We start from the raw sequence: 13,731 nt of genomic DNA, 5'->3' as shown, positions 1-13,731 counted from the left end.
CATAGTTTCAACTGGTAACTCTTTTAAGGATGAGGGTGGAAGGACAGTCTTGACCAGAGCTTCTCAAACCTTACGTGGAGAGAGGCCAGGTTTTTTTCATTGATCACAGACTAATACTTTTATAAAATAAAACAGAAATGAATTACCGAAATAAAGATATAAAAATGAACATACAAGATACAAACTCATATTATTTAATATTAGACTCAGCAAACATAAAAGCACTTTGTCAAATTGCCATACCCATTTCTAATGCTTACCATTCACTTCTGTAACCTATTTCGTCATGGACCAGTAGCAACTGTTTATTCACCAAAGGTAGTTGGCATAGCTCTGGTCTAGACAGAAGGAACCTATGAACAGAGCAAGAAGCCTTGAGTACGAGGCTGTTTGGGGAATGACAAACAGTGCAGAGGGACTAGAGTTCAGAGTTTGGGGATGGAGCTGGGGGCAGTGGGTAGTGGGAGAAAAAATGAGGGAAAGGTGAACCCCCATGGGCCTTGAGCACCATGCTGACCGTATTCCATAATAAGGGAGGAGTGTGAACATGGCTGAGAAAGGGAGTCGTATAGTTGTATGTTCTTTAGGAGGCTTCATAACCATGGAGAGGAAAAGTATCAGAGAAGAGAGAGGTGGGCAAACCCGGAAATCAAATCATTATAGTTATTTCCGGTATCCAGGTAAGGAGTGATAAGAACCCGAACCAGGGTAATGGAAGTGAAAATGGAAAGGATGGGACAGTTTGGAGGTAAGACAAGAAGACAGTGACTGACTGAATGTGAGGTGAGGGGAATGGTGAGGTTTCCAAGCCCTAGAGAACAGCAGTAGGGAAGCCAGGAAGAAGAGAGGCTTGTGGAGAAAGCAAATGTTTTGTTTGGATGTTATCATAGTTTCTCACTCCTGGGACACCTTTGTATAAAAATGTCAAGCATGATATTTGAAGATTTTAAGATGCGAATCTGGAGTTCAGGAGCATGGTTAGGGCCAGAGAGGGTGCATATCTATAAACACATCTGCGTCTTCATTCTTAAGGTCATCTGTATAGAAGCAGCCCAAGCCAAGAGAAGAGATGTGTTGATGAAGGTGCGAGTACGGAGCAAAGGGAGAGGAGAGGTGGGACCAGCCACATCAGGGAACGTCTGCATTTCGGGGAGAGTAGTAAAATGCCAGTTACTCTTTTTAGCACCCAAATGGCTCATCACTCAGCACATGACATTAGTGGCCATGAGGGGACAACTTCAACCAAGTGCAGCCTAGAAATACAGTCCTGCCTTCCAGGCAGCTTGAACACAGGCATCTGACTCGGTTTTCGCTGGATGACCATGAAAATGTTAAAATAACAAAAAGCTATAAGCAGTGAAAAACCATATGACAGTAGAAATTACGAAAGAGTGCTAGTGACTTGCAAGAAGCTTTGAAGAATTTGTGCTGAATGGAGTATGATGAGACCCTATGAATGATAGTACTAGCGACAACTCAAAAACCTCCCTAAGAAATAGCATTACTAGCCACGAAGGGCATGAAACTCAACTGAATCCAGTTGAGCTCCCTTGCATGGAGAGGGGGGAATAGAAGCCCTGAAGCTGGGCCGCCCGAGTGGCTCAGCGGTTTAGCACCACCTTCGGTCCAGGGCCTGATCCTGGAGACCCGGGATCGAGTCCCACATCAGGCTCCCTGCATGGAGCCTGCTTGCTTCACCCTCTGCCTGTGTCTCTGCCTCTCTCTCTCTCTCTATCTCTGTGTCTCTCATGAATAAGCAAATAATATCCTTAAAAAAAAAAGTTTTAAAAAAAACAGAAGCCCTGAAGCTGGTGAGTAGCAGATCACTTGACCTCCATTTTGTCTCTGCCAAGCAGCAGCAATTGAAAGCAGCAACATTGGGAGCAGTGGGGGTGGGGAGGTCTAGGTTTTCAGCGGTGGCTATGACACACAGAAGGCCGGAGAGGGAATAACACCGGGAAAGGGGCCAGACCAGCCTTAACTTATACTTGGCTTGAAGATGAGATCAAACAAATGCCAAGTGGCCCCGTTGTGATGGCTTTTCCAAACAAAGTTAAGAAATGATGTGGAGATGAAGTTCTCATGCTGGGACTGTCCACAATTCCAGCTCCTTCCCTACTGAGTTCTTGAGCTAAGTAGTGTAGATTTAGTTCAACTAAGAACACCAGTTTAAAATCTTCCAGGATGGGCAGCCCGGGTGGCTCAGCAGTTTAGCGCCTGCCTTCGGCCCAGAGCGTGATCCTGGAGTCCCAGGATCGAGTCCCACATCAGGCTCCCTGCATGGAGCCTGCTTCTCCCTCTGCCTATGTCTCTGTCTCTCTCTCTCTCTCTGTGTCTCTCACGAATAAATAAATAAAATCTTCCAGGAGAACTCTAGTGATAGCAAAGTGGCGAGTCAGTGCAAGCAAGGAGAGTCTATTCCAAATCTGTTCCTCAATGGTTTTGTACAGCCATCTCATCATTCAAGAGTAGGGACACCCAAAAATGAAGTAACACAGGGTCTATGGGATGATTCTGCTGGGAAGGAGAGTAACAAGCATTCCAAGGTGTAGAGGAAGATGCTTCTGCTGGGCTGGAGTGCTTTCTTCAGAAACTAGATTTCTAGAAAACATCTGCTTTGTGTTCTCACAATTCAAAGAACTTGAAGTATGTGAAGTAAGACATGGATTTAAAAAGGTCTGGCTAAGAAGCAAGCAGGAATAATAAGGGAGTTGAATGCAGTAAGGAAAGATTATTAAAAAAAAAAAAAAAACTAAAAATGCAGTGCCAAAACTGAAATCTGAAAATAGAGGAAGCAGCCTCAATCCAGTCGTAAATCTAAGTACCAACGTGAATGGAAACTTAAATTATTATTCCAGTCTGTAGAGGAAACAAAGAGATAAAAAACCAAAGGAAAGCTGATCAATAAAAACAGAGCAGAGAGCTAACACACAGAGCCATGAGCCATTGCCATAAGTAGAACCTTGGCACATGGTTCGTGTTCAGTAAATACACGCCGACTGAGCCTATGGTATTCCCAAAGAGGATCAAAAAGAACACATAAACAAGAAGAGAAATAGCAACAACAAGGACAACAAAAACCTGTACTGAGCTGAAGACAGGCTTGAGTCTATGATGAAAAACATGTCACTCAGGACCAGGTGAAAGTAATAAAAAGAGATGAGCACCTCACCACGGCTTCATGGAGCTCTAACGTTCCCCAAAGAAAATATCCTAAAAGCATACCAGCAGATAAAAAATAAGCTATTGTTAGAAAAATGTTCATCTTACATTAGTTGTCTCTGAAACGCTGAATGCCAGAAGATAGTAACAGAACACCTGCAGGAAGGGGGTGGGGGTGAGATGTGACCTGAGAATTGTATACTCAGCCAAAGTACCAGGAGACAGAAAGACACTTTCAGATATTCAGAGCCTTAAAAATAAATGTCATTTAAGTACTCTTTTTGAAAATAATTTTGAAATAAATATGTATACACATATGTGCATGCACACACACACGTATATATAAATATTCCAGCCAATTAAGGGAATTAGAATTCCTTAAGAACAGGAAATTCATGGTATAAAAGAACTCTCAGTGAACCCCAGAATCAGTTAAACGAACAATCAAGTCTAAATAATTGTGGTAAATATGTTTCACAGAAAGCTCAAATACCAAGGATAATGCTTTGAAAAAGATACACAATATTTTAAAAAGCAAAATAATAATGAGCGGGGCCTCAATTCTCACAGTATCTCACAAATTAAGCAAAAATCAGGAAGGTGATAGGAGGGAGAGAAGGAAGCAAAAAGTGTGAGAATTCCATTTCAGTCCCGAAAAATAACTAAAGAGGTCAGTCGGGCGTCTAAAAATTTAATCACACCAGCACTTTTTTAACGCATTTGCTTCAAATTACGTGTTTTTCATAAAGATTCTTCTGATTCCTGTGTGGAGAGGGGACCATGGGGCAAGGGAAGAAGCAGGGAGGCCAGGCGGGGGGCCATGGCAGTGGCCCAGGAGAGAGAGAAAGGCACTGGCACTGGAGACAGGCTTGGATATGGGAAGAGACGGTAGATGCGGAGAACCTAGAACATTTGCCAGCGCACTAGACGTGAGCTGTGAGACAAAGAGGAGGCAGAGATGCCTGTGGGCCTGTGGCCTGAACAGCCCAGAGGATGGGGAGAGGGGCTGTCTTTTACTGAGATGAGGTCCACTGGGGAATCAGGGCCAGCTGGATCTAGGGCTCAATTTGAACCCGTAAGTTGCCAGCTATAACATGCACACTGCTACGTGTGGTTCCTGGCTCCTTGGAGGTAAAAAAAAAATATATATATATATATATTCATGAAGAAAAGACAAAATTGTTTTTATTCATAAAAACAAATTATAAAATGACAGTACGTTGTGTAAAAAATATATATATATATATTCATGAAGAAAAGACAAAATTGTTTTTATTCATAAAAACAAATTATAAAATGACAGTACGTTGTGACCCAAAGTCATAGTTTCAGTTCACATCAGCAAACAGGAGAGCAAACTCTTCTAACCAGGGTCGTCTTTGTTAAGTACATGAATCACCGTTTAATCTTGCAGTGAGATGTCACTTCAGGAAACAGGGAACTCCTTAAAATAGGAAGGTCTGTGTCTTCTCTTTTCTGGGCAACACTGTTTCATCATTTAGAGCAGCTAGCGACCTAACAGATATGTAGAAAAATCTTTTTAGCTATGTCAAAATACTGAGAACCACAAAGAAAAATGTTTTGTTTCCACTGATTTATCATGTGTTATTTTGTAGTTACTGCCCAAGTTTCCCTGAATCCAGCATTTTATTTTTTTAAGGTGCAGATTAATAGCATAATTAATAGCAAATTAGTAAGTATATGTTGGTTGAACACAAAGAAATGTTAAGAATACAAGAGCTAATGCTTAATAAAAGAATCACTGCTCCCAGTGATTCATTTCCAAATGAAATGAATCAAATATCCATTTACATTTATTCATTCACACAAGAAGTGTTTACTGATGATCATCTGTATGTTTTATTCTGTAGAATGTATGTGCTTTCTATAAAAATTGCTACTTAAGTCTTTCTGATCCCCTCATTAAATAAATTCTGAAGGAATAATAAAAAAAAATTGGCTTACTTGGAGAGTTTAGGAGTTTAGGTAAAGGAAGTCTTAATTAACCACAACCCAGATAAGTGAAGACTCAAGCTTAATCAGAATACTTTCGGTGCTGAAATCACAAGATCGAGTGTCACAAACCACAAGATAATTGGTTTTTCAAGTGTATTCCTCCTAATATCCTCCTTGCTCGGATGAGTGTGGATGTACTTTCTGGTTAGCCAGTTATTTCCCAGAAAATAAATTAACCAGACTGTGTCATCCACTGAGCATTTCAGTGAGTCTAAGTGTTTTTTACATGAACATAATAAAACTGTATTTCTTTTCTAGAAAATCTGTAACATAGATTTTTACTAGTGAAACCTAGCTTTATATATAATAAATTCTCATTAGTATGAATTTATTGTATAATACAAAACAGATGGACATTTATAAGAATACTTCATGTAATAGGAATATACTATAAAGCTCATGTTTGGACCTTTGTTATCAATAAAAGCATGACTTTAAATCCAGTAAGAACTTACTAGTTAAGGATGCATTTCAGTGAGTCCCACAAAATACATGTTCCATAATAATAAATATTTCTGTTCCAGCCCACAGTAAATTTTTAAAGTGTTCCCGCTCCCACTGCTTGCCTCCAAGACTATCCATTCTGACAGGCCTCTTCCTGTTTTGAGTTTCCAAAAATTGGTGGGTTAGCTACATGGCAGATAATAAATTATCTGCCCATATTAATCTGCAAGTTCTAGACTTGAAAACTAATGAATAGTGCTACTATTGTAAAAATGTCTTTGTGCCCGGTCGCTCTGGATCAAAAGACCTAGTGCATACTTTCACTTCTCAAAAACAAAAACTACTGGTTCGTGTTCCTAAAAATATCAATGACAAGCAGAACCAAAATTCATTTTTCCACAGATAAAAATAAAAAAGGAAGGGAATATGCTATATACACCCACCAAAATGGCAATTTTTTTTTTGAAAGCCATCAATATCAAGTGGTGGTGAGGCCATGAGCAGATGAAACCTTCATACTGGTCATGGGAATGTAAATTGGAAAAAACACTTTGAAAAACTGTTTAGCAGTACCTACTAAAGCTGAAACGTATCCAGGGTCCCTGCCCAACAGAAATACACACACATGTGCTCCAAGGGACATGCTTAGGAAACACTCCCGGTGGCATTATTCTTAATAGCCCCAAAGTGGAAACAATGCCATTGTAGAATGGAGAAATTGTGACAAAATCCTAGGATTGAATATCACTCCAGCAGTGAGCGAGAATAAAGAGCTGCTACACACAGCAGCATGGGTAACCTGACAGCAACGGTGTTGAGCCAGAGAAGCCAGACACAAAAGAGCACATACTGTGTGACTCCATTTTTATGAAGTCCAAAGCCAGGCACACCTAATCCACGCTAATAGAAATCAGAATAGGAAGTTACCTGTGGCAGAGGGAGGGTAAATTCCAGAAGGAGCCCTGGGGGGCCATAGGGGTACAGGTGGTTACATGGGGTGTTCACTTTTAAAGTTCACTGAGCTCTTAAGATTGATGCACTTGACTATTATATAAGTGTATTATACTTAAATTTTAAAATTTGACCCCCCCCCCAAAAAAAAGAAAGGGATAGCAGATTTATTTTTAAAAAGCATATTGCCTCCCTCACTCTCACCCCAAATTTTACTATTCTTTTCTTCTTTTGGCACACACAATGGAAATAGTCTTCAACCCAGAGAGTACCTTAAGGGGTGATAATCATATCTAGGGAAAGAAGCAACATCGGCATGAGAAAATCAAGACCTAAAATCCCTAGTTTCTTCCATGATGGTGAATCCAGAGACAGCAGACAAGTATAATGTTCTAAGGGAAAAGTAAGCGTTTTATGATTCTGTAGCCTCCTTAGCAGGGACAATAATAGGTCCCCTAAAGGATCCCCTTTTATCCTTTCTACTAATTATTAGCAAAAGAATTCTGCAGTGCTGCTGGCCTAGTTGTTACTACTTACTAAACTTACTGAATCAAAAACCGTTACCAAACCTACTGAATCAAAAACCACTTTTTTTAAAAATTTTTATTTATTTATGATAGTCACACAGAGGAAGAGAGAGAGAGAGAGGCAGAGACATAGGCAGAGGGAGAAGCAGGCTCCATGCACCGGGAGCCCGACGTGGGATTTGATCCCGGGTCTCCAGGATTGCGCCCTGGGCCAAAGGCAGGCGCCAAACCACTTTTTTAATCAAGATGCCTGAGTTATTTGTATGCACATTAAAGCTCTCTATAACCTGCAAGCTAGTCTCAAAGCTATATTTCATAAAAAAAATAAAAGGATATTTTTAAATCCTTCTGAGAAAAAAGAACTTATTTTTGTTTGTTTTCAATTATAAAAGTCATGAGTTCATTATATGAAAATTGAAGGAGCGCCTGGGTAGTTCAGTCAGTTAAATGTCCAACTCTTGATCCACACAAGTCATGGGCTCAGGGCTGTGGAATTGAACCCCGTGTCAGGCCCCACTCTGCATGGGAGTCTACTTGAGGTTCTCTCCCTCCCCCCCACCCCAACTCATGTGCAGGCATGTGCTCTCTCACTCTCAAAAGAAAGAAAGAAAGGAAGGAAGGAAGAGAGGTAGGATATTGTATAAAAATTAAGGGAAGAAAGTATCACCCATAATTTCACAAGCCCAAATTAACCATGATTATTAATATTTTTGTTTTCTCCCATATATTTTTCCTTGCATGTATATGATGCACATATACATTGAGATAATACTGTATGGACATGTTTTATATGTTTATCACGTAACATTTTAGGGTAGCAATCAACTTTCTGCCAGTGAATTTTTATCAAACGCCTGCTATGTATCAGGAATCATTCTAGGTGCTGCAGTGGGTTACGTAAGTTATGCCATAAACCTGACTTTCTAATGGAGTACATAGATAATAGAGGCAAAGAGGTAAATAATACATTTGGAAACAATGATAAGTAAAACAGAGCTACAAAGTGACACAGTGCTTTTTTTTTTTTTTCTTTTCTTTTCTAATAACCCATGCTCATGATCGGACCTCGTCGATTCCTTTAGGATTGACGTGTACTTTCTAGCCTTATCGGAAACTGTGATGCACCCTACGTTTCCTATTTGGTTAAACCGAGAGTTCCATATTATATTTAGTTGAATTACATCCCACTGGAAACTGAACAGCTTCCCTTGAACTTCTTTGATGCCGTTGCCTTGTCAGTGCATTGACGAAACGTCGAAAATAGAAACTTAGTGATGACAGTGGCACAGCTGTTACGTGACATGTCACGTAACCTTGTTTCTGTTGTAATCCCGTCTTCCTCTTAAACCCAGCCCTAGAACCCACCTTCCGTGCTGCTTTGATGACAGCTAACTATTGCTACCACATTCTCTTCTACTTTCTGCAGTGCTTATTTTCCCAGCCTAGACTGGTCTGTGAGGGCCTGTCCTCACCTATGAAAGGCATTAGAAGCCAGTGCTCTGCAATGTGGTATCTCCAAGAATCATAGTGTCTCGGGATTGAAAGGTACTTCAGTGTGCACCCTAGTCATGTCTCCTTGCACAGAGTATCCTGGAAACTTGCAGAATGAGCCACTCCAGGCATCAGGCATGACAAGGAAGACGAAATAGGAGTCAGGTCCCAATGACCGCTGCAGGGAAGGGAGCCTGAGAAGGTCAGCACTGTGTGGTCACACTTGTCTCTCTGATCCATACCTCAGTGGGAAAGGATTCTAGAAGACTCTGCTCACCCCTTCCTCCTACCACCTGTAGCTGCATTATATCGCAGAGTTCCATGAGCTCGTTGAGCTATGCTCTGATGAATCCTACTTTTCCGTAAGATCATGGTGCTCTTACCAAGAACACACATCAGGAAAGAACGTAGTTCCAAGGGGGGCGTGTAAGATAATTCCTGGAATTAACTGCCCACCAAATATAATATCTTTATGCTGGTGGCTTAGGAGCGTCTCTGTCTTTAGTTCATGTTCACGTTAAAACTTTGGTATTCAAATGAGGGAATTTTGCACCTGTTTGCAGCAAGGGTATCAAGAATAAGAAATTAAGTAGTCCAGCCTAGAGCTTCTTTGTGTAGTGGTTGGTCTGCCCCTGATGTAGATACCAGCTGCCCAAAGCTTGGCTTTGCATTTTCCACGACGGCCACCTCCATGACGCAGTGATGGAAGTGTACTTAAATTAATGTGGACTTAGTTGCCCATAATGTGCCCCATTTGATGATGATGATGATGATGATGATGATGATGATGATGATGATGATGACGACGGCGACGATAGCCCCTGACACAGTTAGCCAGGCCCTTCCTCAACCAATCCCACGTAGTATCTCATTGATTCCTCACAATAACTCCAAGCAGGAATTGGTGTTATCTTTATTTTAGAAATGAGGACACTGAAATGCAGAGAGGTTAAGTAACTTGCTTGAGGTCAGATATCTGATCACAGTGAAGGGAGGATTGGGACCAGGCTGTCTGACTCAAAAGCACATGATCTTAACTGGCACTCTCATTTGCACACATAAAAATCTTCTAGCCATTCTTTCCCACTTCTTAATGTAAATTCAGTCATTGGCTATAACAAACCCATGCCTTGACTGACATACTGTCATTCTTGATTGTTTAACCACCATCTTGGTCCACCTGGCATAGTTATAAGTCATGGTAGGTAAGAAAATATTCTGTGGAAATGCCTTTGGAAAAGTAATTCCGAAGATTTCTGATGAGTGAGACATGGGGGACACGACATGTTCATGAACTATTGTTTTCAGCTGTTTCCCTTTGCACCATAAGTCACAGAGAACTCAAATAACTTCTTTTCCAAAAGGAAAAGTTCTGAAGCTCACGTTTTCTCTGTGCTTGCAGACAATGTTAACAAGTTCAAGCTGATTATTGTGTTACCTAAGAAATTCGCTAAAAGTACCGTGACAGAAAATGCATAAGAAATGTGTCACCGCTACATTTCTGGATTTTGCACGTCTCTCCAAGGGCTCATTTGCACACTGCTTTCCCATTTGTACGTGCTTTGAGTGAGTTCATTTTATCATTCCATGTGTTAAAACGATTAAAATTGGCAAAATCTACATAAAGGGCATTCTTTGTCAGCGGAGCAGAAGCCAGTCCATTTATGAAACTGTGTTTATGCAAAAACATTCCTTATTTGAAAAGATCCCGGGTGTGTTTCCTGTTCTTCATGCAGTAAGGGTGTCAAGTATCCTCCAGAAGTAACTAAATAAGGATTTGTGTGTGCGTGTGTGTTTGTGTCATCGTAGGCTAAAGGTAAAGAAAGACAGTGGCTAAGACACCAAGCTACAGGGGAACTGGATGATGCCAAGATCATTGAGGGGCTGACTGGAGAAAAAGCCATCTACAAACGCCGGGGTGAGCTGGAGCCACAGGTAAGCAATGGTGAACTCGTCACCTCGGGTCTATGGAGCTCAGCCTTCTTTACAAACAGATGCTTTCTTGGGTTGCCATCTTTGTCAAAACATCATAAACCCTAAATATGGCAACCAGATCTCCTGCCAGGGCCTTCCATCCGCAGAATCCAGCTAGCAGCTGGGAGAAAGGCCCCTGCTGTCCATGCAGATCAGTTCCTAAGACACAGAGCAGGAGCCCCCCTGGAGGGGAAACTGGAGACACTCAGTTTCCATGAACCCTGGAGGATTATGCTGGTAAAAACCCTGAAGCAATCTTAGTGGTTTCCTCCTGGCCTTTTACTTTAAAGGTCTATACCCATCCTAAACCTGAAGACAATTTTAGAAAATAAGAAACTCTCCCTTAAATAATTCCACCTGTAGTATGTAGAGCTTTAGACAGCCCTAATATTAAAATATTTGCAATAGGGTGGCAAAAATAAAATGGCAGTAGGTGAAATATTGCATCTCTCCTCTCGAGGGCTCTGTGGTCCCCGACGTCCCTGAATAACCAGAACTGCTGAGCAGCCCCTGAGAGCTGGGGGTGCAGTGACTGGTGTGGAAGAGTAGTCACTTACTCCACTTAAATGTTTATTCAGAGAGGCTCTTTTGGTAATTTGGGCAGTACTCACTTCTGTGTCATTGGCATGAGTCAACAACAACTGCTTTCTTTACTGATTCATCGCGGTCAACAAATGTGTTCAGATCTATCTGAATCGAGAGTGGTCATGGAAGCATATGTGGCACTGTTCTTAATTCAGGCCGACTCAACCAGTTTTTAAGAAATATACTGAATTTTGTCTGAAATCATTGCACTCAAATACCCACGCTATGTTTGTTAAATTACTAACTGTGCTCATTAGCTTTCATACATGTCAGCAAGTGTTTAATGACAGGATAATCTGGAATTTCTCTTCTTCCTTTTTTCCTGTAAAACTGACAAACAGACTTTTGTTTTTAATTCTGCCCATTGGTAGGCATGAGTTCAAAATCAAACTGAAACCCACAGGAGTTTCACATTTTAATCGACACGTCACTCAACAGCAACTGGTTGCCACTTTCATGCTTTAACTGCCAAGACAAGTAAAGAGGAGTAGTAATGCAGTAACTGGAAGGAAGAGAAACCTGAAAGCTTACCAGTAACAGAAAACACTGAAGAAATATATTCCCTCGGTTCTTTGCCAGACCCCCTCTCACACATAACCTTGTTTCAGAAATCTGACATTTCTTATGGGAAAATGATTTGCAGGTCACTACATAACAGGTAGGAGTAAAATTGATGTGGCCTTCCAAAATAACTCAATCTTGCTAGTGTAACTGACTCCAAGGCATGACAGGAAAATGACATGTTGGGGTTTCAATCTTTCCAGATTATTATTTTTGAGAATAATAGCCTCACTCAGGCAGTTTTACTAGACTACGCTGGGCCTTGAAAGGACCATATTCGAAAGGAAAATCTTTCCCATATGGCCCCAGCTACCAGCACAAGTCTGAGATTCCATCTACTGAAATACAATCCTTTCCACCTGCCGGGACAGCCTTATGCAATGCCCAGCCCACAGCTGATGTGTGTGCCCCGTGGCTAGCCCTCTGGAACCTCTGTTGAGACCCTCAGAACAGCGACCAGGGATGGTTTTCTGGTTCACAAGGCTCTTCTGTTGTTCCCTCCCTCAGCTGGGCAGCCCCCAACAGAAACCCAAGCGCCTGCGCCTGGTGGTAGATGTATCTGGCAGCATGTACCGCTTTAACGGGGTGGATGGCCGGCTGGAGCGCTCAATGGAGGCCGTGTGTATGGTCATGGAAGCCTTCGAGAACTACGAGGAGAAGTTCAAGGTATGGCATGGACTAAAGATGGCGAGAGGCGTCACTGACCACATCTGCCCGAGGGTCACCCCAAGTTAGGGCGTGATGATGGACAGGTGGGTGTGAGCTCCACCTGCGTGGACAGACATCATGTCCTCATCAGCTCCCTTAGCAGCACAGAGAAAGAGAACCCTTTGTTCTATGTGCCCTCATCATCAGAAAATAATACTGTAATTTAAAGGACTAGCGATTTCTGTAGAAGAAAGCACTGCACTTTACGAGGGTATGATGTTAGTCATGTTATGGAGTAAAACCACCATTTAGAAACACCACAGGTCTCTTCCCCAAATTTCCCAGAGCCGCCATCCTCATCCCAATTCCCTGCACACACTATTCTTGCCCCATCACCAAGCAGACAGCCTCCCAAGCTATGAGGACATCCTCAAGGAGCCCAGATCACAGCCTTGCTTTGTCTATCCACGTGCGCAAGGATTACACATAATAGATGACACCCGCCCCCCAAACGGTGAAGATGGCAACCCTGGGAGAAATGCAGTCTCCCATTTAATCCACATCCATTTTGCTGTTGCACTGTTTGCTCTGCCTCCTGGTCTGAATGTGGAGAAGGGATCCATAGCCAGGTGACTGCCCATGATAAGCCCATCAGTCCACAAAAGCACCTGCACTTCTGGCCCTTCCCGGAGCAGATAACATGGTCATGTGCTGTGTGGTTATCATCAGAAGTAGAGAGAAACGGTGTATGTGTAGAGGGTGCACAGTCTCTCCATAGGCATTCTAGATCATCTTCAGGATGGAACACGTCCTTCAGAAATAGGCTCGAGGGCAGCCCCGGTGGCCTAGCGGTTTAGCGCCGCCTTTGGCCAGAGGTGAGGTCCTGGAGACCTGGGATCGAGTCCCACGTCAGGCTCCCTGCATGGAGCCTGCTTCTCCCTCTGCCTGTGTCTCTGCCTCTCTCTCTCTCTCTGTGCCTGTCATGAATAAATAAATAAATAATATTTTTAAAAAAAGAAAGAAATCGGCTCAACATCCCACTTACAGGATTGCTGTCCTGAGGCGTGTCTGTGTATTATGATGGAAACAGATTGGATGGAACCCATCACTTCGTTCCCTTTTAGCCCGTTTTAGAGCTCCAGGTCTCCCAGGGTCCCTCATAGGAAGCTCCACATGAGAGATTCCTTTTAGAATTAAGTGGTAGGAAAAGGCGGCTCGCCAGGCTCTGTACAAGTGCGGGATACAAGCCCACATAGGATGTGGACTTTCACTGTAGGGAACAGCTTTGTTTCCCTTGAAGAACGGGGTTGTGTTTCCCGCCGTGATTCATGAAAACCATGGAACTGTTCAGGATTGCCTCGTGGTTTTAGTT

At 42.3% G+C, this 13,731-nt stretch overlaps 1 protein-coding gene across 2 annotated transcripts in view; it reads left to right on the top strand.

Moving 5' to 3' along the window:
* The window catches only part of VWA8 (von Willebrand factor A domain containing 8), a 353,299-nt gene that overhangs the window by 318,237 nt on the left and 21,331 nt on the right, over positions 1-13,731 (top strand). For both annotated transcript variants that reach the window (XM_077855526.1, XM_077855527.1), the window contains 2 exons: positions 10,401-10,526; positions 12,219-12,377. In XM_077855526.1, coding sequence (XP_077711652.1) covers positions 10,401-10,526; positions 12,219-12,377 — 285 coding nt within the window. The remainder of the gene's footprint in view (positions 1-10,400; positions 10,527-12,218; positions 12,378-13,731) is intronic.

Source organism: Canis aureus, chromosome 17, assembly GCF_053574225.1.
Source record: "Canis aureus isolate CA01 chromosome 17, VMU_Caureus_v.1.0, whole genome shotgun sequence".
NCBI lineage: Eukaryota > Metazoa > Chordata > Mammalia > Carnivora > Canidae > Canis > Canis aureus.
This window is presented reverse-complemented; position numbering and strand designations above follow the sequence as displayed.